General features: G+C 38.4%; 2 protein-coding genes across 3 annotated transcripts in view; one reads left to right on the forward strand and one right to left on the reverse strand.

The window, feature by feature from the left end:
- The window catches only part of ccdc85a (coiled-coil domain containing 85A), a 44,528-nt gene extending 25,497 nt beyond the window's left edge, over window positions 1-19,031 (forward strand). The window contains exons 3-4 of one of the 2 annotated variants that reach the window (XR_009927025.1): window positions 17,151-17,208; window positions 18,926-18,989. Coding sequence is in view for 1 of the 2 variants with exons in the window: in XM_062430716.1 (XP_062286700.1) it covers window positions 17,151-17,208; window positions 18,926-18,941 (74 nt within the window). In the remaining variant the exon portion in view is untranslated. Of the gene's footprint in view, window positions 1-17,150; window positions 17,209-18,925 lie in introns of both variants that reach the window. The other variant, XM_062430716.1, reaches the window with a different exon arrangement.
- LOC133992170 (craniofacial development protein 2-like) overlaps window positions 1-26,909 on the reverse strand; it is a 780,535-nt gene that overhangs the window by 37,615 nt on the left and 716,011 nt on the right. The gene's annotated exons all lie outside the window — the stretch shown is intronic.

Raw genomic sequence — 26,909 nt, forward strand, 5'->3', positions numbered from 1 at the left:
GTTTGCTTTGGATATTTGTGTTTCCCTGAGAATGATTCCGAAAGAAATTGGTGCAATGGTGTCATGTGATACCCTAAGAAAGGGTGCCATGGTTTTAAAATGTGTCAGTGCCAACACCAGATAAAATATCAAATAGTCACATCACATAATTTAGTGAACATATTCAGCTTAAAGCTCTCTTTAAAGGTAGCCTGTGATGGTTTCTCCTTCAGTGAAGAGTTATACGTGTATATACTGAAACAATGAGTAACACTGAATACTGAGTTAAACTGAATACTGTGAAACATTGAGTAAAATATGAACACATTCATGCTCAGGGTTCTGCAGTCTGGCTGTGATTTTACAAAATGTGATCTTGTAAATGTGTAATGATGTCCATTAATGTGCTGTTCTTCTTATAATTTACCTATTTGTTTTATGTTAAAGAATGTTAAATATTGCACTTACCTATATCTATAACATGGCATTGTTTGACTCTCAAACATGACAGTTGTAGTTGTAGTTCGATTTATTTTTAAATTTAGAAAAAAAACTACTTGTATTTTGTTAACTAATTTACACTTAATCTATTAAGATTACATTTACAATCCAACTGCAGTAAAGTTTTGACATCAGAAATTGTACTCAAGGTATTTAACTCATGGTCCACCTATCAGGTTCCTTCATGTGCTCAGTCAGTCACACTAATTTACCATTTAATTACAATTTATTTCACACAGCTCCAATAAAATATGTTCAATACACCATTAAGCTTGCACATAATGAGACCCCCCCCAGAAAAAAGAACACATAATCACCAGTATCTCTACATTTTTTAGCTTTCATTCATACTAACTGCTGTGAATATTTATTAACCTTTATTTTATAAGACCATTGAGGAGGAATTTACAAAGGTGTCAAGAAAACAACAACAATGCAAAACAACATTAGGTAGGTAAATAGAGGGAAATTAACTGATGAATGAACACAAATAAACATATAAAATCACGGCTGAGTTAAAAATGTTTGCAATCTATTAAAACAAGTTCTGAAACAGCTGTAGTGGTGGTCAAGAATTGAATTTTAAGGCATTTTGCAGATTGCTCCAAGTTTAAGGTACACTGTAAGTGTTACTTTTTCTATTTCAGTTCTGACTAATGGAATGTAGAGTAACAATGTATAGTGAGCAAGTACCAATATAGTGTGACTTCAGAGTTAAAAGAGATGAAATATAGGGTGGCAGTATCTGTAATAAGACTGTATCCAGAATGTCACTCATAATAACCAGCAGCAGCAGGGAAATAAAATCATTGTGGAACATTTATGTAACAGGGACAAACTGTATGTTTGAGTGCCAGAAAATCATTAATAAACAGATGTGGCAGATCAGGGGTCAGCAACCTTATGCCAATGGTGGTATTTGGGAAGTTTAACCAATGGCACATTAGCAGGAGAGGAACTTTTTTGGAAATATTGATTGCCCTCTCGTCCGCATGCCAAATTAGCTCTTTCACAGCCATTGGCAGTTGGGCAACCTATTTTTACCCTAGTTAGACTTTTATTCCATTCGCATTCAGGGTCAGAAACAAACACCCTGAAAGTCTTTGCCACTGCTAAACATCATGCTACTGAAGCAAGCTGTTGGATTGGTCACTGCATTGGAAAATGTGGAAAGCCATGCACTGACTGCACTCTGCTGCTTAAAACCAATGCCTGAAACCACAAAAGGTGAAGACCAAGCCAAAGTACTATGGAGTATTTTGAGGAGTGAAAGATTGATATTAGCAACATTTTTGTACTGACCACAGATGGCGCCCCCACCACGGATGGGAAACTGGGAGGAGCGTTGACATAAATTGAGGAACAAGTCTGTCACCCCATCATGAAACTCTACTGCATAATACACCAAGAAAAACCTCTGTGCCAAAATATCTCTCATTCAGATCTTAATGAGGTCAAGGCTACAGTAATGAAGGTTGATATCTTCATAGTTAAGCGATCAGGTCAAGTCCCTACACAAAGATAGGCTATCCCTCTCCACTCAGTGGTTAGGTGGCTGGTTTTTGAGTGGTTATCGGCTTCTTTGATGCCATAAAGGTCTTCCTGGCTGAAAAAGGCCAAGACATTCAGAACTATAGTCTAGTACTAGACACCTCAATGAGCTTAATCTCCAACTGCAAGGTGCAGGGAAAACTGTTTTGGACATGTTGGGTACATGGGTGGGTTTTGTTGGAAGGCAACATTTCTACCACCACTGTCTACTACTTCTACTACTTGACACTAAAGATAAGAAAACACATCAGCTGATTTGGGTTGGCGTTCTCAACACAATCCGGAGAATTTCATGGACCCATGTTCTCTTTCTTGATAAAATTCAATAGTTGTGATGGATTTGTGGATTGATCTCTGATAGACTGGCTGGACGCACAGCACATGTTAATGCAGCTGACTGAGCTGAAGAGCTCAACACTGTGGGTGACCAAGTTTGCAGAGCTATGGAAACAGCTGGAAACCACAGCAGGGCACGATCACTGAACCGAATCTTCACCTGCTCAATATCTCTATCGGAGAGGTTTACATGTCTTAGGAACACTGCATTGGCTTTGCTGACAGTCTTCAGATCAACATATCTGTGTGAGCAGATATTCTCGTGCTGGAGCTTGTGTGCAACTTAAAGTGACTAAGCACAACCTCCAGATGATTTAGCTCAGCAATGGAAAACAGGGCCAGGGATCACATTCAGTGGTAGGCATCTGTTTATGTGTAGCACACATGGCTGTGCATAATGGAGCTCTTTGTCCGAGGTTTCTTTTTTTCATCTCAGATGTGGATGTTTTCATAAGGACGGCAGCTTTCTTTAATAGTACTCATATTTTTGTTTGTTACACTTTATTCTCTGTTATTGATATTTGCTGCCAATTCAACATTTTGTAAATGAGGGAATGTCATTGAAATCAGTGTGCTGGAATAGGAACTGTGCTTATAATTTGTAACCACAGGGGGTAAAAATAATACAAGTAGGGTTAGTGATTTAAATCCAGATGTGGGTGTTTTCATAAGCATGGCAGCGTTCTTGTTTACTGGTCATATATAATTACAATGTCCTGATTGTGGGAGAGAAATTTTAATAATCAAATCAAATAAAAAATGTTGTTATGCACATTGCGTGTATGGATGGAATTGAATTACAGATCTGTTGGAGATTTAAATTTTGATGTGTTGTCATTTTTAAACTTCAAAACAAATAGTTAAAACGAGGATCATATCTTCTTTCACCAACACCGACAGCCTATCAACGTACTGGATTTCATTCATTTTACTAAAGCTGTTAATGATTTTCCAAAGGAAACAGAGAGGGTGTATTTGAAAACATATTCTATGTCTCGAAACTGTTTACCATCATTTAATAATGGCATGGCCATGCTCTCTGTAGGCTGTCTGTGTTGATGGAAGAAGGTATGATCCTTGTTTTAACTGTTGGTTTTTTAAAGTTTGTCCACTTTTGTGGGCCGGCTGTTGTTAAATGAATAAAATGAGTTTGGAGACACAGAATGACATTTTACAAAAATCTTCTTTATTGTTGTTGTTATTTAGTATTATTATGTGTATTCATACCATTTGCAAGTAAATGTTAGTCTTAATAAAAACATTTTTTGGTGAGCACAAATACATAATTTTAACCCTTTCATGCATGAAATATTAAATCAAAGAGTTATAATTTGTATTGTTTGTTTTTACTCTTAAACAAGTGAAAATTCATGCCAGTATTTTTTTTTTTAGTATACTGTATTTTGAAGGAGTAAGACATGTGTACACTAAGGGCTGGGTATGGGTACTCGATGCCTATAAGGTATCGATTGAAATAAATCAATACCATGTAGTATCGAAACGTCTCCCATCACACGATACCTGAAATCGATCCTTTTTGCACCCAGAGCTAGAAAATATGACTATTTGACTATCTACAGATTTTGAGCATTTTGTATTTAATAATTATTGATAATTTGAAGACTTTCAAAATAAATTTATGTAAAAATCAAGTTATTTAGATGTGGAGGAGAGGTGACATTTAATGCAATTTAATGCTTCTATTCACATGATGGGTATCTAATGAAGTACTCAGTTGGTATCACTTTAAGGGCACTTGAATTGGTACTGGTATCGTAGTTTTTTAAACAATACCCAGCCCTAGTGTTCACTGTGCTGGACAGCATGCATCAATGTAAAAATGGATGGATCAATATAGGTTGAATAAAACATTATTTCATTAAGATTTAACATTTACTAAGATCAAATGATATGAATACACATAGTAACATTAAATGAAAAACAACAATAGAGATGAAAATATATCATTTTATGTTTTGAAACTTATTTTATACATTTAACAATGGCAGGACCACAAAAGTGGACAAGTTTTAATATTAACCTTAATATTAATATGGCACACTGATTAAGACAATTTTAAATGGCACAATGTTGTGTATTTCATGTCTGAAAATAAGTTTAGACTTATCTTTGCTTTCAAATGGACTTCTTTTCTCTTCGTTTTCCATCATAATGAAACAAAACTATCAGCTTAGACTTGGTCTCACTTTGTCATCACCATCCAATTAACAACCACGGCACACAGAGAATACACACACACACACACAGAAACGCAAATGTACACGCACTTTAATAATAGATAACTTTAACAGAGCTCAGAGTCACAAAGTTCATCTTTGTTAGCATTTTAAATAAGCGAGTGAATATTTCAGTGGTTTCAGAAATTAGGTTTGTAGTGAAAAAAATGAAGATGCATTTCTTTAAACCTTTGCAGTTTGTAGAGGCTTAATGGCTGAGGTCATGTAACTGCAGACACCTCAACCCCCACTGTGAAAACTGTGCGTAATTAGTCTGAAAACTCACACAATTGGTGTCCTTCTGCAAAAATGGACTGCTTCTTTAACAGTTCATTACCATCTTACAAAAGAATACAGAGGTTTAGTAATATTTTAGAACATGTATTGATATTGGCAACTTGGGAAAAGTCTTTTGGATTTATTTATAATTTCATTTAAATTAACTGATGACAGAAACTGGTTGTGGACACTATTACTATGTCTAGATGGCCTGTGGTGTGATCCTGAGCTGTACTTTACTAGAACATGATGTAACTTTCTTTCATTTGTCACACCTGAATCTGCTCCCTGCAGTCTGCACTCCCCTCAGATATGAAGAACAACTCAGGGCGCGTGTCTGTGTGTATGAGTGACAGGCAGAGATTGAGGAAATGCATGTGAGTGCTTGTGAACAGTATGTGTAAATGTGTGTGAGATGCAGTTTATTCCCTGGAGTTTCCAACGCCGCAACGCGTCAGGATATTTTTGAGGCTGCGATCTGAGCACGGCTAAAGCGGCAAAGCTGTGAAACAAGGATGTGTGCGGGGGAGGCTTTCGGCACACCTTTCACTTCCTGTTAACACTGTCAGTTCGCTTTCCTGCTGTAGGTGTGTTTCTACAACGCAGCTGAGTATGCTTGAATGACCTGCGTTCAAGATGAAGCCTGTTTTTTTTGTCAAAGGCAGATGTAAACACCAGGATATACATAACAAGAAATGTTTCTAAACTGGGCTGAGTGAGTTAATATTAGGAAAAATGTAACACATCATAGGCCCATCACACAAGGTGGCACTGGAAGTGTTCTTTTGATGTTGCTAGGCAACTGCCAAGTCAGCTGCCGTCAAGCACGTGTTCTTACTATAGACTGTAGATAAAGAGGGTGTGATGTCACTTATTGGTTTACATTGGAGCCAGTTTAAAGTATGGCCAGACCGATACTGGATTTTTGGGGCTGATACCGATAGCGATATCAGGGAGTAAAACATTCCAATATCGATATATCGGCCTACAATCTCATATATACTGAATATATATATATATAAAATACGCATTTTTTGCAATGTGGTTATTAAACACTTGTGATAAAGTTATGTGATGGAGAATTTAATTATAATACATTCCTATTTATAATAAAACACATACACAAAAAAACATATGTACGTATATATTAAACTTGAATTAAGAAAAATACAAAAAAATACAATGATGCTCATGGAAAGGTAAAGAAACGGGAAAGGAGATCAATGGTAAAAACCATGAGTAAAGTGTACTGAATCTGTGAGCCTCAGATTCTCTGGCAGGCTGTTCCATAATTTTGGGGCCTGACCGAGGCCTGGTTGGGATTTGTTATACAACAGGATTTTAGAATGGTAAGTAAAGACCTGCCAGAGGATCTGAGGCTGCAAACTGGCTCATTAGTAATCAGTGAGTCTTCAGTGTACAAAAGGGTCAGCCCATGAACAGCCTTAGAAAAAGTGATTAAGTAACATTTTAAAATCAGTTCTAAAATGGACTGGCAACCAGCCGAGTGATGCTAGAAACATGGCAATGTGACATTGTCTGTTAAAGCCGCTTGTGACCATAATGACTTGTTGGTATTTCTTAATAGAAGTTGACGCGTTTTGATGGGAGGCAGGTCTGTTTTGGAGCCAGCATCTAGTGGCCATGGGCGGTATTGCACTTTAAGGTACAAGTGCATTAACTTCAGTCTCAAGCTGTGTTAGTTGCTGCTTGCTTCTTATGAGTTCCTGTTTAGTTTCTGGCAGACATAGACAACTTTCAACTACATAAACTTAACAACTGTACACTTAAAGCTGCTGTAATCTTATACCTAAACCCAGTCTTAAGGCCTGGCCACAACAGCGTTTAAAACAGCACATTTTCGTGGAATCAGTTCAATTCAATGGAGTCACCGCAGTCGCTTGTGGGGGTGAAATATGCTGACAAATCAATACGGTGGAAGAGCACTGAAGAGAGTCTATAACGTCATCACTAAAACCTCATCCATACAGTAGAGGGTACTTACTGACACTAATATATTTTTAGTAAATTCACACCTGATTAATAGTCACTATCCTGTTCTATCCAGCCTACTGTACGTGTGCATGTATATGTGTGTGTGTGTGTGTGTGTGTGTGTGTGTGTGTGTGTGTGTGTGTGTGTGTGTGTGTGTGTGTGTGTGTGTGTGTGTGTGTGTGTGTGTGTGTGTGTGTGTTTGCTTTGCTGCTAATGGAGGGGAATATTACCCAGGGACAATTAATTTGACAGTAGCATCAATGCAGATAGATGGATAGAGAAAGAGAAAGAGAGAGATGTAGTGAATGCAGTATGTGGGTGTATGCTCATGGCTGAACAACACTCTAATTTCCTGCTAGAGGCTTGCTGGGGGTTTTTTGTGTGTGTGTGTGTGTGTGTGTGTGTGTGTGTGGTATACAGTAGTTTATGCTCCACTGGTACTTTCTTACCTCAGTGTAACTCAATCCAAGCAAGCCTATTAGTACTCACCACTTAAGAGAGATAGCAGTTTGTCAGGAGCAGTTTATATTCAGGAAAAGACGGATTAATAAGAGAGAGTGAGAGTGGAGCTGATGCACGGTATCCTCTGTGGACTCTAGTATTCACTACAATACATTTTCTCAAACTCCAGCATAAAATGTACCTTTATGCAGATGTCAGCAACTTCCTGCGAGGGTTCATACAGCAGTGATGTTCAGTTTGAACCAATTCAACCTGCAAGTATTACACCCGCTCTTTCTTAAAGGGGACCTATCATGCTCAATTTCATCTCTATATTTTGATTCTTGGATTCCACTAGAATAGCTTTGAATGTTCTACAGTTCAAAAAACTCAATTTTTCTTTTATTCTGGTCCTTTATGCAGCCCCTCAGTTCAGCCTCTGTCTGAAACAGGCTGTTTTAGCTCCTGTCCCTTTAAGGCCTCCCTTCCAATAAGCCAATCTGTTCTTACTGGCCTTCAGGAAGCTACATAAACAAACTATAGGATGGCAGGATTTCACTTCTTTTTCTCCTTTTTTACTTCAAAAAAACGTCTCAAATCCATACATACATGTTGGAGCTTAAATCCAATCACAAATATTAGTGTGTACGGCACAAACACCTGCAGCAATGATTGCAGCAGGATGTCTCTGTTTGGTAAATATTACACTCATTATTACATTAATTGCATATTGTGTGACATTACAGTGTAATTTATGTTTGGGAAATGCTGTAGCGGAAAAATGTCTGCTGTGAGGAAATAACAATGGTAATGCAGTTAGTAAAATGTCAATCAGCTGTCGCCAAAGAACTGTATAGTTTCTCCATGCACCTTGCATGCTGTGTGTGGAGCAGATGACCACATAAAGAAATATGTCACAAGATGATGTCAGTTTGTGCCAGAACCAAGTGTTCAGAGCAGTCTGAATCCAGGCTTTCTGCTCACAGGGATTACTTACCATACGTTGAAGTCATTATTTGAAACTTTGTCCAAGTTTATTATGAACATCTAGCAAGTGTTTTTGTGTCTTTGTAAGTTCATTTCCCCATTGTCGGCACATTGCTATATTGAGACAACGAAAAGTGATTGCATGATAGGCCAATGGTCTGAAGACAATGGTGAAGTATTTTATATTATATTTTGTTATTTTAAGTGTGTATTATCAAGATAATAATGCAGCTATATGGGCGGGTGCACAATACGCATACACTCTGCTTGTTTCACATGCAGTAGCACACAAACATGCGAAAGATTATAAATAAAAGGATTACGATGTGGGAGATTATTATTGAGGACATCAACATATTTTTAAAAATTCAAAATGGTTAGTTAATATTAATCAGAATTAGCTAATAATGCAGTGATGATGGAATGATGAAGTTGTGTAACTATTTGACTGGGAGATGACACTTTGATGGTTTATTGCATATTAAACCCAAAACACACCCATGATTAATTAAGAGAGAAAAGTACAACCCCTTTTGAACCATGCGCTTGGTGATGTGACCATTTTTTCAGCCGTTCAACTAGGAAAGTGGATTTGGTCACACCATAAATGCACTTGCGCCACACGCTTCAGACTGTGCACTGGGCTTGCTTAGTGTAACGTAACTTGTGTTGTTTTTTATTTAAATTTTAAAAATCCATTCGTTTTCACCTAAGGCTAGTTAATCCTGAGTATAACAGCAGGAGACAAGGCTCTTAGCAGCAGCCAGCCAGTGTGTCCATCATCAATCATGCCTCATGTCAAAGTTTCCATCAGCAAATCCCCACCTGCTCATTCTTTGTACTGTAATTCAGTGTGGTTAAGAACACCCACCACAACAACAGCAGATCTCCATTAAAAAAAAAATTATAATAATTTAATGCAATCGCAGATGCCAGGAGAACAGTCAGCCCTTAGTGACGAGTCAAAACACTTTGATGCATCTGCTCTGGTGATTATTTATTTTTCTGAAGATGTCAGGGGGGCAGCTACAGTAGACCTGACCAGCTGTTCCATCCAGCTGGACAGACGAGGCCACACAGACAATAGAGTTCAGATTAATGTAAAGCAAATTTTCCCCTTCAACAGTCTGCATTTATTCCCCACAAACAAGCAATATAGAGACTGTAGCCTACAGATATCACTTTAGACTACTGCTCTCTGACTTACTCAGAGCTCCTATTCTTACTATTACTTCCCCCCAGCTTCTCTTCTCGACTGTGCATTCATGAGTTGGAGTCGTAAAACCCTGCTATGTGGGATGGGAAGTGAAATTGACGATCAAGATAAAACATTTCCAACTCCCATGGATACAACTTTGCCTAAATTCACATCGCCCAAAGCGATTGTGTGGCGGTTTATTTCCACTCATGCTTTTATTGATAGTATACCGCCTCCAAAATTTGCTGCACATTCATCCTGAACTCACTTTAAGAGTAGGCACATACACTGTAAACGTTATTGTATTTTTGTGCATTTAGCAAATACATGGACACATTTGTCATAATCTTAAAAAATAAATATGTATGTCACATCTTTTTCCCCTCGATTATACACCGATTTATTAGTGCATGAGGACAATCGGTGCGTTGACATGCATTTAAGAAACCAGGTTACTCTGCTTAATTAACCAGATGCTGCTTCTTGAATTTGTTTGTGAGAGAGAGACAGACAGATCAGAGTGTAGGTTTTCATCACAGCGCAAAAGTGTGTGAACAACCATGTTCAGTAGGGCTGGGTATCGTTTAAACAATTACGATACCAGTACCAATCCAAGTACCCTTAACCTTTGTGTCGTCCTCCCGGGTCAAATTGACCCCGTCTGTTTTGACTGTTCCTTCTTTCCTCCCTTCCGTCTGTCCTTCCTCCCTCCCTCCTTCTCTCCTTCTTACTTTCCTCCATCCCCCTGTCTTCCTTCCTTCTGTCCTTCCTTCCTCCCTCCCTCCCTTCCTCCTTCTTTACGTCCCTCCTTCCTTCCTTCCTTCGTTCCTTCCTTCTTTCCTCCCTCCCTCCTTCTGTCTTTCTTTCCTCGCCATTACCTTCCTTCTTTCCTCTGTCCTTCTTTCCTTCCTTCCTCCCTTCCTCTTTTCCTTTCTCCCTCCCTTTCCCCTTCCTTATTTCCTCCCTTTCTTCCTTCCCTCCTTTCGTTCCATCTTCCTTCGTTCTTCCTCCCTCCTTTCCTTCCTTTTTCCTCCCTCCTTTCCTTCCTTCCATCCTCCCTTTCTTCCTTTCCTTCCTTCTTCCTGCCTTCCGTCCTCCCTCCTTTCCTTCCTTCCTTCCTTCCTTCCTTCCTTCCTTCCTTCCTTCCTTCCTTCCTTCTTCCCTTCCATCCTTCCTTCCTCCTTTACTTCCTTCTTCCTCCCTTCCTTCCTTGACTCGAGGACAACAGGAGGGTTAAAGTGATACTAATACCAACTGAGTACCTCAATTAATACCCATCATGTGAATAGAAGCATTCAATTGCATAAAATGTCACCACTCCTACACATCTAAATGATTTCATTGCAACTTCACCATCACAGACAGGTTGTAACTGCTGTGGCAGTGGGCCAATTACATGTCGCATTAACTCAAAGAACACTTGGGTTGATTGGCTGTGAGCAAGTCCACACAAATAGTCATATTTTCTAGCTCTGGCTGCAAAAAGGATCAGGATCAGCAGGATCGTTTGATGGGAGACGTTTCAATACTACTTGGTATCTATTTATTTCGGTTAGGTTTAGGGTTAGGGATACCTTAAAACGTATCAAGTACCAATACCCAGCCCTAATGTTCAGTGGTGGAAAATGGCTCATTTAGATCTCTACATGTGACTTTGTGTTAGTTTCAGTTTCAGTCAGACTTTAAATGGAATTATTTTAAATACAAGGACGTGTAATGATCTTTCCTTTCATCCAGTTGCTCTGCTGTGCTTTCCTTGTTTGCAGTCTAATGTTATGCACGTCTACCTGTAAAAAGCAGTGTATGTATGGCAGGTTTCTTGTTGACATGACAGTTAAGAAATCAGCTGACAGTAAACTGGTTACTGAAGTGCATGTTAACAAACTGAATGTGATCAATTATACATGAAACCAAAATAAGTAGACTATGCTATGTTGACCTGGTCACATGATGATTTTACTCTCTGGGTGTGTTCCCATGGAAACGTGTAACAGGTTCAGTCTTGTGTCGAACCTAAATGCTAAAAGAAAGTGATTCAATGTACAGTATACATTAAAGTCAACACATGTATCTACAATTTGTGTGGAACTGCTAGCAAATTGGTGTCGGTTGCTAGGTATAGTTGCACACAGTCACTCTGCTGGTTGAGGAAGTAGTTTCAGCTCTAAACACCCCTTTTTAAAAAACATTTTTCTTTGTGTACTAACTAAACAAATTATACAAATTAAACATGAAGTAAGCTAGTTGTTTGTCCTAGCTTGTCCTGTCTAGCCAGGCTGCATGCTAAGCTAGGCTAATTGTCTGTAGCGCTAAGCTTAACACACAGATATGAAAGGGGTTTCAGTCTGAATATGACTCTTGTGAAATGATTCAGTTCATTTGGAATTGCTGGCAATGAAGCTACTATAGTTATCAAAGGACTGTATTAGCCAGAAATGAAATGGGACATAATTTAGCCACCCAGATGTAGCTCGCTGATGTTTATTTGCTTTTGTATTTTGCATGTAAGATTTAATTTGTTGTTTCCTGTAAATGGAATACATTTCCCAGCAGTAACTATACTGGACACCAAATGTAATTAGGCCAAACAGAGTCTATGCACAGCATCTCAATTAAGTGTAATATGTTTCATCTCTCTTTTACAGCATTCACTTTACGATGTTGGCTGACAGAACTGGTGGATTTTCACATAAAGATGTTGCCAGCTGCAGGTTTAATGTATATGACATGTAATGTGGGGGGCCTCCATTTTTTATGAGGAAGTAGGTCCGGGGGGTGGTGGAGCATTGGAATATTTGGCATGAAAGTCATTACGTCTTGACCCGAGGGCCTGGTGGATTATAGGATGGTACAGTATAGTATAGCAAGATCAGGAACACACACACACACACACACACACACACACACACACACACACACACACACACACAAACACACACACTATGGTGAGACAGTCTGGGAGGTCAGGGAAGGTCTCTGGCAAAGTTAGGCTGAAGCTGGCAGCTTGTGTGGGTGTGTGCAAGTACGGATATGTGTGTAAAACGTGCATGAGCGTGCACAAGCTTGTGTAATATAAGGCTGTTTGTGTGTGTGTGTGTGTATGATCAGAGGTCCTGTGTTAAGGACAGGCCTGCTAACTAGGCCAACAGCTGCTTTCCTGGCAATTCATCTCCAGTCAGCTTTGAAGCCATATTTTTTTTCCTCCCTATTATTTCAACACAGGAACATTTTGCATATAAATGGAGCTTATATTCTAGTAAACTGACCACCACACACACACACACACACGCACACACAAACATACACACACATGCAAACACCACACACATGTACACAGTGTAATACAAGCGTCCAGGTGTCGGCTTCAACCCTGCTTTATGTGTTATGTATTCAAATGAATGCAGCATATTCACCTTGTGTGTGTGTGCGTGTGTGTGTGTGTGTGTGTGTAGCAGCAGCGTGGGTGGTTTTGATTGTGCGCCACAGAAATTAGACTTCGTTTAAATTCAGAAAAGCAGCCGCTCTGTCCTTCTAACACCAATTTTGTGTGTGTGTGTGTGTGTGTGTGTGTGCCCTTTGATGGTGTACTGACGGCTCTCGGTTCAAAGAGATCCTTCGTTCCAGTTCTTTCTATTCCGCCTTTCTTTAATAAAAAAACAAAAAAAGCAAAATCGAAGAAAAAAAAGTAACACAGACACACACACACACACACACACACACACACACACACACACACACACACACACACACATACACAATTCTTCTCTCTTTCTTCTTGACACACTCTTCACATCCCTCCCTTGTTCCGTCCATCACTCTCTCTGACACACACAGTGAGGTGCATTGAAGCGAAGCAGAGCACACAGCTGTGAACCAACCCAGAGGCCTGTCCTTCCCTCTGTGTGTGCGTGCGTGTGTGTGTTTGTGTGTGTGTGTGTTTCTCTGACAGCCTGGACCACTGGGAAACAACCAGAGGCGTAAGCAGGTCAACATGAGAACGAGGGCAGTGTGAATGTATGAGAAAAAGAGAGAGAGAGAGAGAGAGAGAGAGAGAGAGAGAGGTGGGACAGCACAGGTTGATCCAAATGAATGTCGGTTTGGTTTTAATTAGAATATTCAGTACTTTTCAACACACACACACACACACACACACATACACACACACACACACACACACATCCACTCAGAATGGTTGAGGGTTGATAAATGATCACAGTCAGCGGTCAGCCTCTCTTCCTCTCCTCACAGCTGCTCTGCCACATGCTCACATCAAGTCGTACTGTGTCACTGTGGTAAGCTGGCGGAAGTGGCAGATATCGCTGCGAGCGGTGTGTGTTCTCTCGTTTAGGCTGGATGTGGTGGTCTTCGTGTGTGTGTGTGTGTGTGTTTGTGAGTGTGTCTGTGTGTGAATATACCACCTACACTGTACAGCTTTGACTGCCGCAGGGGCACCTGTGGCAGACAAATCTGTCCCCTGTTATCTGGAGAACATTTTGGATTTGTACACTATACTATTGTACTGATAAAATAGATTTAAACTAAGATAGAGGATAAAACCACAGCTATGAATACAACATACTGATAACAGAGAAAGAGAGAGCACTTTCTTGCAAGTTACATTATCTTCATCACTGCCATCACTTGCTTACTGTATGATGCATGCAAAAAAAGGAATGTCTCAGTTGTTCCTCTAAAAGTTGCATCCACCAGTGAGCTAATGCTGTGATTCAAGAGTAAATGGGTCAATGAGGTTTTTTTGTGACCATGTGGTTTAGTCAATTTTAAAGGGGTTAAAATGTGAAATTAAACAAATGAATAATTTGCACACATTCTTTTTTTGTGGACCCAGCATCAAATTTCTGCTTTTAATCCATTTTGAGAGAATATATTAGAGGGTTATGGCAAAAATGTCTAAGTGGTGTAACCATATAAACTTTGTACCAAATAATTCAACTTAGTTAAGAACACTAAATTTTCAATAAAACACCATTCAACTAGTTACTAGTTACATTATAACTTACATTATAACTTTTTATATTAAATAAAGGTAATGGAATACAATTGTTCTACATATTACATTTAATCTGGGGAATCATGGAGATCAGGAACCATTTTTTTAAATGAAGTAATTATTTGTACAAGTGCACTTAAATACACTGTAGGTGGATAACATATTGAATATTTATCATTCTTTTGTGGTTACACCATTTGACATTTTTAGGAACATTCAGTCTTACTCTTGGTTAAAAATGGTGCAAATTTCATTTCAAATGATATAAAACCAACAAAAATAAAAAAAATGTACATTTTAACAAACCTAATGCTGCTTTGAAGACAATTTTTTAAAGATATTTTTGAATTGCTTATCTTTCCAATCCTTATTTGTCACTGACCCATAAAGAGTCACATACAGTATATCTGATATGCGTCATAACAACCCACACCCATTCTTTTCTATATTAGCCCACACATCAGCAATGAATTGACATGTCAGGATGCAGCATTGTCCTATTTCCCCCATTGTGGACATGCGTCAACTCCTTAGAAAAGCAGTAATTTCATCACAGCCTCTCCGCAGATCGATACATCCTAGCTACTGCACTGCAGCTGCCACATCTTCACACTTTAGACCCAGACAGGTGAAACACAAGCAGCTGACTTGCCAGTATACTTGCCAAATGTTCAGTAACCTGATAAAGACAGGCAATTATCATCTTTGCAGACTATTCTCTGTTAAGTTTTAGATATTTTACTCAACTTCATGCAGATTCAAGGGTGTTTAAATTTATGTTTAAACTCTGTCAGCCTCCAGGTCTCTGCAGTGTTTTAATGATGTTTCTATAGTCAAATACTTAAGGCAGAAGATTTAACAGTTGCTGAGTTTTAAAGGTGCAGTGTGTAGAATTTAGTAACATCTAGTTGAACAGACTTGGCAGAAATGGAATAACTAATTAAAATATTCAAGTATGTTTTAATTAGCGTATGAAAGTATGAATATAAAAGACATTTTTTGATGCTTTAGAATGAGCCCTTATATCTACAGAGGAAATTGTCCCTCTTCCACAGAGCCACCATGTTGCATAGAGAGGAGTTCCCATATTTTTTGAGAGCTTACCGTAGAGAGGCTACTGCAGGTTTTCCTACATGATTGGACGGGGAGGCTGCAACCTGCAACTTCACCACTAGATGGCATTGAATCGTACACACTTAAATCCATTAGGTGAAAGTTAGCAGGTTGTGTTCTTTGTGGACTTTTGGTACTTTTCATTGTCTGCTCTTCTCACATCAAGACAAACTGCTGTTGTAATTTATTAAACAGCTGTTTTTTTAATGTCATTTAGCATAATATGACAATAATCAGCACTGAACTATGATCCAATTTAGGCTACTACTATGCATGGATCAACTAATCGGCTTACAGCTGTACCACAATCAAATTTTTGTTGTGGATGTGTTGTTAGGCTGATCTAACAGAGTATTGTGTAGCCTCTGAGTTAATCTTGAGCTCTCTGATATTACAACATATCATCAGACGTCCTTCACACTTGCAGCTTATTTTTCTGATTGCAGATATTAATCTTCAACACTCAATAATCTCCTTTTGTCCAGAAAACCATTAATTGTAAAATCTTCTTTGTCTGTACCTTGACGTGCATGATGTGTGTTATGACCACCAACTGAGTTAAATCACAGCAATGTATGAATCCAATTCAATAATTAAATGTGTGTGATGTTAAGAACACCGAGCAGTTTGATAATATCGGTTTAATCTGTTACTGTTTCTCTGCTGCTTTCATAAAAGCTTTGCTGGCAGTGAAGAAGAGCAGAATTCTCCAGCATTTAGATTACAGCTTCTCTGTTCACAAATGAGTATAATTATGTGTCTGGTAGACAGTGACAGTATCTGGTGTGACTGGCTCTGCTTCTTACCGACTGCCACGTCAGTCAGCTGGACGTGTGCTGCTGGGTCACAGAGAACAGAAGCAGACACTTCTTGTTGTCAACATAGTAGACATATAGTTGTGTCTTTAAGAGTGAATTCTCATGATCATTACAGCATAGATGGAGCCTTTCAGTGTCTGTAACTGACAGTGAAGCTCCTATCTTCCACTAATGCATGTAGAATTTCTACAAAATAAGACTTTTATCTTTCCAGCTGAAACAAATTTAGGCAGACTGACACATAGATGGTGACAGGAAGTGGTGCCAGTGCCTGCCCATCCATGACAGAAATCAAAAGGGAATGACAGGACAAGAAAGTCTATTTCATACGATCAGAGTGAGGTGTTACACTCCATGTCTGTCTGTGTGTGTGTGTGTGTGTGTGTGTGTGTGTGTGTGTGTGTGTGTGTGTGTGTGTGTGTGTGTGTGTGTGTGTGTGTGTGTGTGTGTGTGTCTGTGTCTGTGTCTGTGTGTGTTTGGAATAACTAACAGAAAAGTGTCTCATTAAATGACTGCCAAGCCACCAGCCAATAGTTTAATGTAACATACAAATACATTTTTACACATGCATGCACACACACACACACACACACACACACACACACACACACACACACACACACACGGACACACGCACACACACATGGTTATGAGTGATGATATTCATTGGATCATTGACTGTTTCTATTGATTTTATGTTGCAGCTCTGATAACTGCTGGCTGCTGCACCAATTCCTGTAGGAGTGTAAAGCTTTGGGACAGGTGAGTCACATGCAAGCACATACACACACAAATACACACATACTGTATGTATGGGAAGGGTTAAGACACACTTACATGCGTACAAAAAAAACCATACACACACGAGCGTTATGTGCAGCTTTTTTTCTGTGACACTTTCAACCCCCCAAACACACACACACACACACTTAGAGTACGAGAGTTTTAAGTCGACGCTCATCGAGACCGAGGAGCCAATAATTACTCCTATTTTACCTCCATGTTGGTCTCAGTTTTGGAAGAATGTCTCTTTATCTGCTAAATGCACCACTGTATTTCAAATGCCAACTTTGTGTGTCTGCTGTTTCGTTAAAGCAAAAAGAAGCTACAAAGCTAAGTAAAGCTTTAGAGAGTCTGGGGAAAATTCTCTGTGAGTTTGTGACTACCAGTGACACCTAAACTCTGTACAGTATAACCATTTTTTTAAGTCTTTGTTTCCAGCACAAGTCAAGCTCCAAAAACACTGAATTCTACATTTCCCATAAAGCAGCTAATTAGGAACCTTCCTGACTGATAAAACACCCACATTCTGTATTTTAAATGCCACGACTACAGTTAGTAATGCAGGCTTTCTATAATCTATTGTCCCCAATACAAAGCTAAGCTAACTCTGATGACATCTCTATGACATCCTCAAAAAGGTGAAATTGAACGTTGCCTTTTTCAGTAATAAAAAGGATTTCGGGAGCCACAATCCAGTGTGTGGATGCTCCCCCACCCACTTCATTCCAATTGTTGTCCTGGACCTGACCTAAAAGTGTAGTATAAAATGTACACACGCTGTCTCTTTAATGTTAAAATAAGCACATGACTGGGCTGTAGCCAGTATTTTCGAGACAGAGGTCACAAGCCCCAATACTCCCAGCACATTGCCATATTTTCACTAGCTACCAAAAACACACATCACACTTTCTATATCCATTTAACTGCTCAAGTCAAAATCACAGTTAGTTTTCCTTTTTTGCAGAACAAAATAATCTCCAAGTGATATTAAATGTATTGTTAATGTTTTTATTAGTAAAAAGTATGATATATGGTCTGTGGGGAACTGTCAGAAATGTTTCTTTTTCTCTAAGTGCTACAGCTGACAGATTAAAAAGCTACAGTATGCATTACCAGCATAGTTTGTTTTATTGCCCATTTTGATTTATCACTGGGAAATGTTGGCAACAAAGCTGGAGCTCCCTGGTAGATGAATGATTGCTGTGCATGCCATGAAACTGCTTAACTCCCCCTTGTTTCCTGTCTGCCATTGTCAAAAGTGCCCAAAAATAATGTTTAAATAAAAAATTGGCAGCAAGTCTAAGTTGTATCGCCTTATCCAGCTGTCTTAATACATCCATGGCAGTAAAAGACAAGGCACTTCGCATGTGTGTGTCAATACGAGAGGTCACCCTGGTGTGACCCTTGCTTTAATGCGTTGGCCGCAGGGTGAGTGATGGCACTGGGTTAATATTTAATGATGAAGGGGTTCTTAATGGGTGAATAAATCAGCTTCCATCTTTACCTGGAGAGGAGGCATCCCTGCATTCTGCTGAGCACAGGATCCACACACACACACACACACACACACACACACACACACACACACACACACACACACACACACACACAAACACACACACACACATACACATATATAAGGACACATATACATACACACATGCAGTAATTGCACTATTTCCCTCTTGTCTTCCAGCTTTGATGCCTCCTGACCATGACATGCCTCTCAATCAGATGCTGCTGCGACAACACACACCCTAAAGAGAGAGATGGAAGGTTATTAACAGATGGGTGGATGGAAGGACAAGTGGATCGATGCATAACTCTGTGGATAAAATGATCATGAAATTCAAATTCAAGCAATGAAGGGGCGAGGGAGCAGATGAGTGAAACAAGGCGGCAAAGTGGCATAACTCTGGAAACACTTGAACACTCTCTCTGCCCTGTCTGCTGCTGCTGCTATGCATTTCCTGTGGACTGCCAGAAAAGACTGAATGTCATTGTTCTAACGGACAGAGGCTCATCCCCGCATTGCCAAAATGAAGAGAGGAAGAAATATTAAGACTGAGAATATTTGTGTTGCCAACAAAATAGTCCTACCTCTTTGGAAAGACAGAGACCGTCTGGAAGAGTATGTGGAAAAGTAACACTGGAGGTTACAGCCCCTTCTTTGCAAAATCACAATGCCAGTGATTACATTAAAACTAAATACCCAACATATGATCATAGTAACTGCTTTAACAAAGTCATTGTGGACCTGAAGTTAAAGCACAAAAGCCGTTACTGATTCATTTTAACTTAAGAGGAACCTATTTATTGATATGTTAAAGAATAATTTCAGTTTAATAAAACTCGGGTCTTACTTTTGTAGTTTTGGCCATTGTTCTTAGCAGTTATAACAACACTGTACTCACCAAAGTAATAGCTGAGATATGAGACATTGCTACAACAAAGTCCATCTATGTGGTTTGCAGTTTAGTGTCACTACCACGTTCTTTTTCTTGCAATCATCTAAAGCTGCAACTATTGGTCGTATAGTCGATCAACAGCGAAAATGTGGTACCACCAAATTATTTTGAGTATTTATATTAATAATATGTCAAATTTACTTGACCCAACTTCTCAAATATTGTTTTTTTTTCTGGTTTCCTCAATTCTTTATTGCTGGAAACTGAACGTCTGTAAGTTTTAGACAGTCGGGACTGTCAAACAAAGCTAGACATTTGAGGATGTCACCATTGGCCTTGGGTCATTGGAATGGTTTTTTTATACCATTTTCTGACATTTTACAAAGCCAGTGATTAATTGAGAAAATAATTTACTGATTAATCGTTAATAAAAATTGGTGGCATACTTGGATTTATTACTGTTTATTTGTCGCTCTCACGGCCGCATTATAGCTGTGATAACTTTCAGATATTGCATTTCCTGTTGTTATTACTCTAAATTAAAGCTTTCCACTGGCTAACCACTGGGAGGTTTTTATTATGAAATAGTTACAAAAAAAGGCGATACATTTGTGACCGGGATTAGCTTTGTTAGCCTTACTTCTGCTGTTGGTCTACACAACAATATATGGACTTATTCATTGCTGCTTTGTCAATAGATAATGGATATGAACCAGGACATCAACAACGTTTTTTACCTCCAAGATGTTCGATCGAAAACCACCCTGGGCCATTTATGCTAGCTCACTGTCCAGCTAAACATAAGTATGCCCACTCTTACTGAAAAACAAGGAAACTGAAAACAGTGATAGATGTTTACAATGGACAGTTGTGGCAAAAAAAAAACCAAAAATTAAGTTCAGCCATACGTAATTTTGACTGATGTAAGGGTTGGTTTAAACCCTAACCTGCAGAGTGTAGTGTTACAGATAGGAATGCTTGGCCAAAACTACAACAATATAAACCAGGTCATATTAAATTGTAATTGTTCTTATAAGACCCTGTCTGGCAAACAGTATGAAATTACAATCATACCGTTATTATAAATCACTCAAATTTGACACAGCAGTTACCAGCACAGCAAACATTTACCTCCAGTCTGAAGAAAATAAGCTAACGGAGAAGCTAACAAGTTCCAGCTGCCATATTTGGAAGTATGTGTAGCTTCTGTGTGAAATTTTGTTCCAGTGTAATTATGAGGCATTTAGCCAGGGTGCTGTAATTTAAAAGGGTTGCAGAGAGAACAAATAGAGGATAGAGGGGAATTTAAATATGTTCATGTTTAGAGGAGAAGAAAAAGGTTTGCTCATTTTCTGCTCCTCGTTCAGCTTTTATGTCAAGGTCTGTTCCTATACCGACAGTGTTATAGTATTCTAAACCTTGTGTCAGCGTTTAGTCATATATATGGTGCCTGTGTGTGTGTGTGTGTGTGCTTGTCATTTTCCACACTCCCAGGTACAGTATCTAGTCATGGACAACATGCCTTGTTCAACATTTTATCCTAGCATGTTGAAAAGATGAAGAGTTGACAAGAGAGACAATGAAAGGACATGTTGGTTGTACAGTGGATATTAACTCTCGATGCTATTTTACATTTTTCAGGGTTTTTTAAACACCTATAGGTCCCAAATCATTTAATCATATTTTTCTTTTATGAGGATATAGTGAGAAAGACTTCTGATAACATATTAAATATGGAGAGATAACTGTAGATTAGGACTCAACAATATCTACTTGCAATTATTTTCGATAAATTACAGGCCTGTTTTTGTGGTTTTCATATTTTTACACAATATATTATCTTGTTTCCATGTTAACTGATTCAGATGAAATAATACAGTTACTATCAAGTTATTCCCATCATGTTGATCTGATTTACTGTAAATCAGATTAAAGTTAACTTCTTTGAAAACTAATGTTCTACGGAAAAACTGAATAGTAAACTATAGCTCACATTCAACGATTCAATATATTCAGTATATTACATTGGTGATGTACTTTCCCTTTTGATAAAATTCCAATTCAAGATTAGCATTATATTTATTTATATTGTTACTTTTGACAATGTTTTCATATCGACATATGTGAAGCTACCTAGCTAGTCTAAACTAGTTGCACCATCCCCAACAGCTGAAAAAGAGTCATCACTCTGTGGATCTTTTATGAATAGTAAAAAGACACAACACAATTAGATTTTTTCACACTATAAAAGAGAGGTCTTTCCTCTTCCACAAAACCCATTTGGCTTTTGGGATTAAAGCAAGAAAAGATTTGGAAAAGCCTGAAAAGTTGTCCAGGAAGAAATGTGTATTATGTATCGAATTAGGTAAGTATTTTATACATCTAAACTACTCTATGCCTGAAATCTCTTGTTATTTAGTCATTTAAAAGCTTTTAATTTGAAGAAGTAAAGCAGGAAATGTTGGGTTTGCATCAGAGGTAACTTAACACGACTCTGACTCTCAGCAGGCTTTCAGAAAGCTGGCCAATTAGAATAGAATGAGCTCATTGGGGGGGCCTTAGAGAGACAGGAGCTAAAACTGCCCGTTAAAAGACAGAGGCTGAACTGAGGGTCAGTGCATAAAGGGCCATTATAACATAAATATGGAAGGGTTTTAAAAAAAAAAACTGTGAATCATGTAGTCCCAGATCCTATATTAAAATATAGAGCTGAGCTGAGCATAATAGGTTAATAGGTTTAATTAGCTGCAGCTGAGTAAATGTACCAACATCTAGGGCTGTGATGGTATGGATTTTTTTCTCACTGTGGTGAAAAAGCAACGTATCCCTGTGGTTTGGCAGTTTACCTCCAATCCCTCTCCACCCCTCGCATTTGACACCAGGCTTTATTAATATACACACACAGGCCACAGCTTCAGGTCTCACCTGACAATAAAGCAATCTTGTCCAACTGGAGAGTGGTTAGTGCAGCCTCAGTGAAGTTTAGGGTTCACAGGAGTTTATCATTTCTCTGTGGGAGGCCAGAAACAGTCTTGAGTAGTCTAGTGTGTTGTCAACGGAGCCGATGGTGAGGAGTTTGGGGAGAGCTGGAACTGAGGTTAGCCTTTAGCCTAGCTTGGATGCCATTTCACTTCTGTTTCCTCACACTGATTTTGGCGTCCCCCTGTATGGCCCCTCTTGTGGGTTGACACCATGGTCGTGTGGCTTGGAAGCAAGCCAAGGCTATGTCTCCACTGTATTATCATATATCACAATATCCCACACAGTATTTAGCAGGCACATTAGACTACCATGTATGATAATTGTAGTTTACTTTTTTTTTTAATGTGATGATGGCGGCACTGAGCTTACTTTGCATAATGCAGTTATCATCACAGCCCAAACAACAGCAGTCACCATTATAGCCAATGAATAACTTAAACTTTCTCTTGCTAGTGGTTTAAGACATTATGTAAATTATAATAAACAAAAATATATATAAATTGATCCGGTTTGAATCCCATTTTCAATATTAAAAAAATATTTATTTTACAGTCCTACCTTCTGATAACCTACGGGTACAAAGTTGAATCAAATTTTTATTGGATGGGAGAATGTGACGCCCTCTTGGATTTAATGAATAAATGTTCGCACATACACACACCCTCCAAATTCTCTGTTTCATACATTGCTTTCACAGAGGAGAAGGCACTCACTAAGCAACAAAAACAAGGTCAACATTTAACAAGAAATGACTTAGTGAGTTAGCAAAGCAGAACTTGAGGTTTGTGTTAGAAATGTGTTCAATGCTTTCCACTAGAGATCCACTACTGCCTGTGTGTTACATGACAGGAAGCTCAGTTTCAGCAGTAATATGAAGGTGATTTATGCCACAGTGTTAGCAGGATCAAGATGTGTTGTCCTAATAAAACTGGATGATTGGATGTGCTGAAATGCATACACACAGTGACTCACAACAGACATACAGACATACATTTATCCAGAATCCATACTGTATAACCTCTTTACCTTGTGAGACTTTGTTTTTTTGTTTTTTTTTAGATTTGATGACAGATAAAACAAAAGACAAGAATTATACTATATTATAAAAGACCTTTATGTTTTTAAAAAGTCAAGAGTAGTATATCTGATTAGTTTTATAAATATATAATTACAGTTATTATTTTTGACTTCTTGGTATTATATAACTAATTATTATATCCAGAGATGTATGTAGAAACTAATAAAGTGTCTTTATGTAAAAACGACTGCTCTGCTGACAGTGTGTCTTTGTGTATTTTTTGGCTACACACACAGAAATATATGGGTCCTCAACAAATAAGGATCGGAAAGATAAGCAATTCAAAAATACCTTAAAAAATAGTTTTAAAAGCAGCATCAGGTTTGTTAAAATGTACTTTTTGCATTTTTGTTGGTTTTATGTCATTTCAAATGACATTTGCACCATTTTTTTTACCAAAAGTAAGACTGAATACTCCTGAAAATGTCAAATGGTGTAACCACAAAAGAATGGTGAATATTAAATGATTTATCCACCTACATTGTATTTAAGTGGACTTATACAAAAGAATAACTTGGTTAAATGGTTCCTGATTGACATGATTCCCCAGATTAAATGTCATATGTAGAACAATTGTATTCCATTACCTTTATTTAATATAAAAAGTTATAATGTAAGATCATGCCAAACTAGTTGATATGGTGTTTTATTGACAATTTACACAATTGTTTGTGTTTTTAAGCAAGTTGAATTATTTGGTACAAAGTTTTTATGGTTACACCACTTAGACATGTTTGCCATAATCCTCTAATATATTCTCTCAAAATGGATTAAAAGCAGAAATTTGATGCTGGGTCCACAAACAAAGAATGTGTGCAAGTTATTCATATGTTTATTTTCTAATTTTAACCCTTTAAATTTGGCTGAAACACATGGACACAAAAAAACATCAGTGACCCACCTGTATACTGTATACTGAAATGGGAAATGATTCTATAAAGAATAATGCAACATTTTAGTAAGTCTGCTTATTTGGTTTCTGTTCAGTATCTAAACTGTGATATGATAAGAATGATTGGAATTGTCATAAAATATTATAAAAGAGTCATTTGTAAGTATATGGGCCCAGTGTATGTTTTTAGAGAAGCTTATATATTATCAGTAGAGTTATATAGGGAAAACACAGAATTTAAAAAGGGGGATTATTAGCATAAAGTATCAGCCATTTGTACCTGTACTGTTAAATGACGCTAACAACAATGTCTCCAGAATCGATTCTGGTATTAACACCAGTGACCATGGCCTCAGTGTAGCATGGTAGCTCTTTATCAACATCTGATCAATTCAAGACCCAACTGCTGCCATTTACTATGTGCTACTTTATGATGATGACTCTCGCTGCTACGTGGCAATGTAGGAGTTAGCTTTTAGAGTGCTCACTGCTGTCCCATCAATAACATCACTTACAATGTGTGTGTGTGTGTGTGTGTGTATACGGTAAGCAGATCAGATATTCTTTATTTATTCATTCAATTACAGCAGTTGTATACGTGTATTTCTGTGTGTGTGTGTGTGTGTGTGTGTGTGTGTGTGTGTGTGTGTGTGTGTGTGTGTGTGTGTGTGTTCTCTCAGTACAGTGAACAGATTGATTTCTGGCTGGAAGGCTGCCAGAGGAAATGGTCCCCTATTATTTATTAGCTGCGATGGCGAAGGATCAAACAAATTTGAATATGAGCCACCCACACAGTGCTCAGCCACACACACACACACACACACACACACACACACACACACACACACACACACACACACACACACACACACACACACACACACACAAACACACACACAGGCAGCATAATATAACAATCCTGCTATCCTATTTTCCTACCTTTCTTTCTCTGTCTCTCTCTCTCTCTCTCACACACACACACACACACACACACAGTAGAGGCAGTGATGTGCTTATTAAGGTGTGTCACTGTTAGGAACACAGAATATACAAACTCTCACTTTCTGTCTTTCACACACACACGCACACACACACACACACACACACGCAGCGTAAAGCACCTGTAGCTTCACTCTGCAATGCAGCAGCATTGGGATCCTGTCAGTATGCCAGTATACCAGTCTGTCCCAGTTCCTTCGTCACTTCTGTGTGTGTGTGTGTGTGTGTGTGTGTGTGTGTGTGTGTGTGTGTGTGCGCGTGTGTGTGTGTGAGTCACCCTGTCTGCTAATCTGTCTGTCTCCGTCCTCGTCTCACAACACCCACACATCTCATCAGTCCTTATTGGCCGTAATTTAAAAAGCCTCCCAGTGTTATCTGAGTCACTGAGTGAGTTGAGAGGAAGGGTAGGAGAGTGTGTCTCGGTTCAAACTGGGACATGAAACCTGCAAACCAAACGTTGAAGCTTTTAGAAATCCTTATAAAGTTGGAAGGACTAATGGTGAAACCACCTACAGTGGTCTTAATACAATAATCGATGATCACTAGAAAACAACATATTTAAAATATGGACTTCTAAAATGAAAAGAGGCTGCTGACTAATGGGGACTTGAGATCTTTCATATCAAATTATGGATGATTTACAGATGTCAGTGTTAATTATCCATGAAAAGAAATGTTCAGGGACACCAGTGATGTTATCTGCTGTGTGATGGAGAACATAAATCATCTTGGCAGTTGTGTCATTTCTGTCAGTTCTGTTCTATACAAAGTAACACATTTACCATAACACAATATATAAAATGAATAGTTTGTTTTAGAAGTGGGAATAATAATGCTTTTTGTGGGGTCTTTTATTTTGACAGCACCATGGCAACCCCTGTCTGATCCAGAGGGATGTTAGGGCTGTAAATGCTGTGAACCAGAAATAAGTTATTCTTACATACATGTCATTCAAATTCAACAGTGTGGTCAAGAATTGCAGTTATTCCATTTTTCATGAATTTATTAAAGTTGATATAGAGCCCTGTACCACAGGTCCACAGGTTTAGTTCATTTATTAATATGAAGGAAGATTTTTCTTTTAAAAATCATAATACACATGCAGTTATTATTTCATATGATGCTGCAAGACTGTCCTAAGAAAAAACAAAAGATCTGTCATTAATGCTAAATGACATATACTCATGTTCAGTGTGTTTATGACGAACACAAAGGTAGAAATCTGGTGATGTCATTATATGATGTTATTATAGAGGCAAAGTCTTAATTAATGGGCCAGCAAAATATTGGACTTTTAACGTTGGAGATATACAAGATATAC

The sequence above is a fragment of the Scomber scombrus genome, chromosome 12 (genome assembly GCF_963691925.1).
Source record: "Scomber scombrus chromosome 12, fScoSco1.1, whole genome shotgun sequence".
Taxonomy (NCBI): domain Eukaryota; kingdom Metazoa; phylum Chordata; class Actinopteri; order Scombriformes; family Scombridae; genus Scomber; species Scomber scombrus.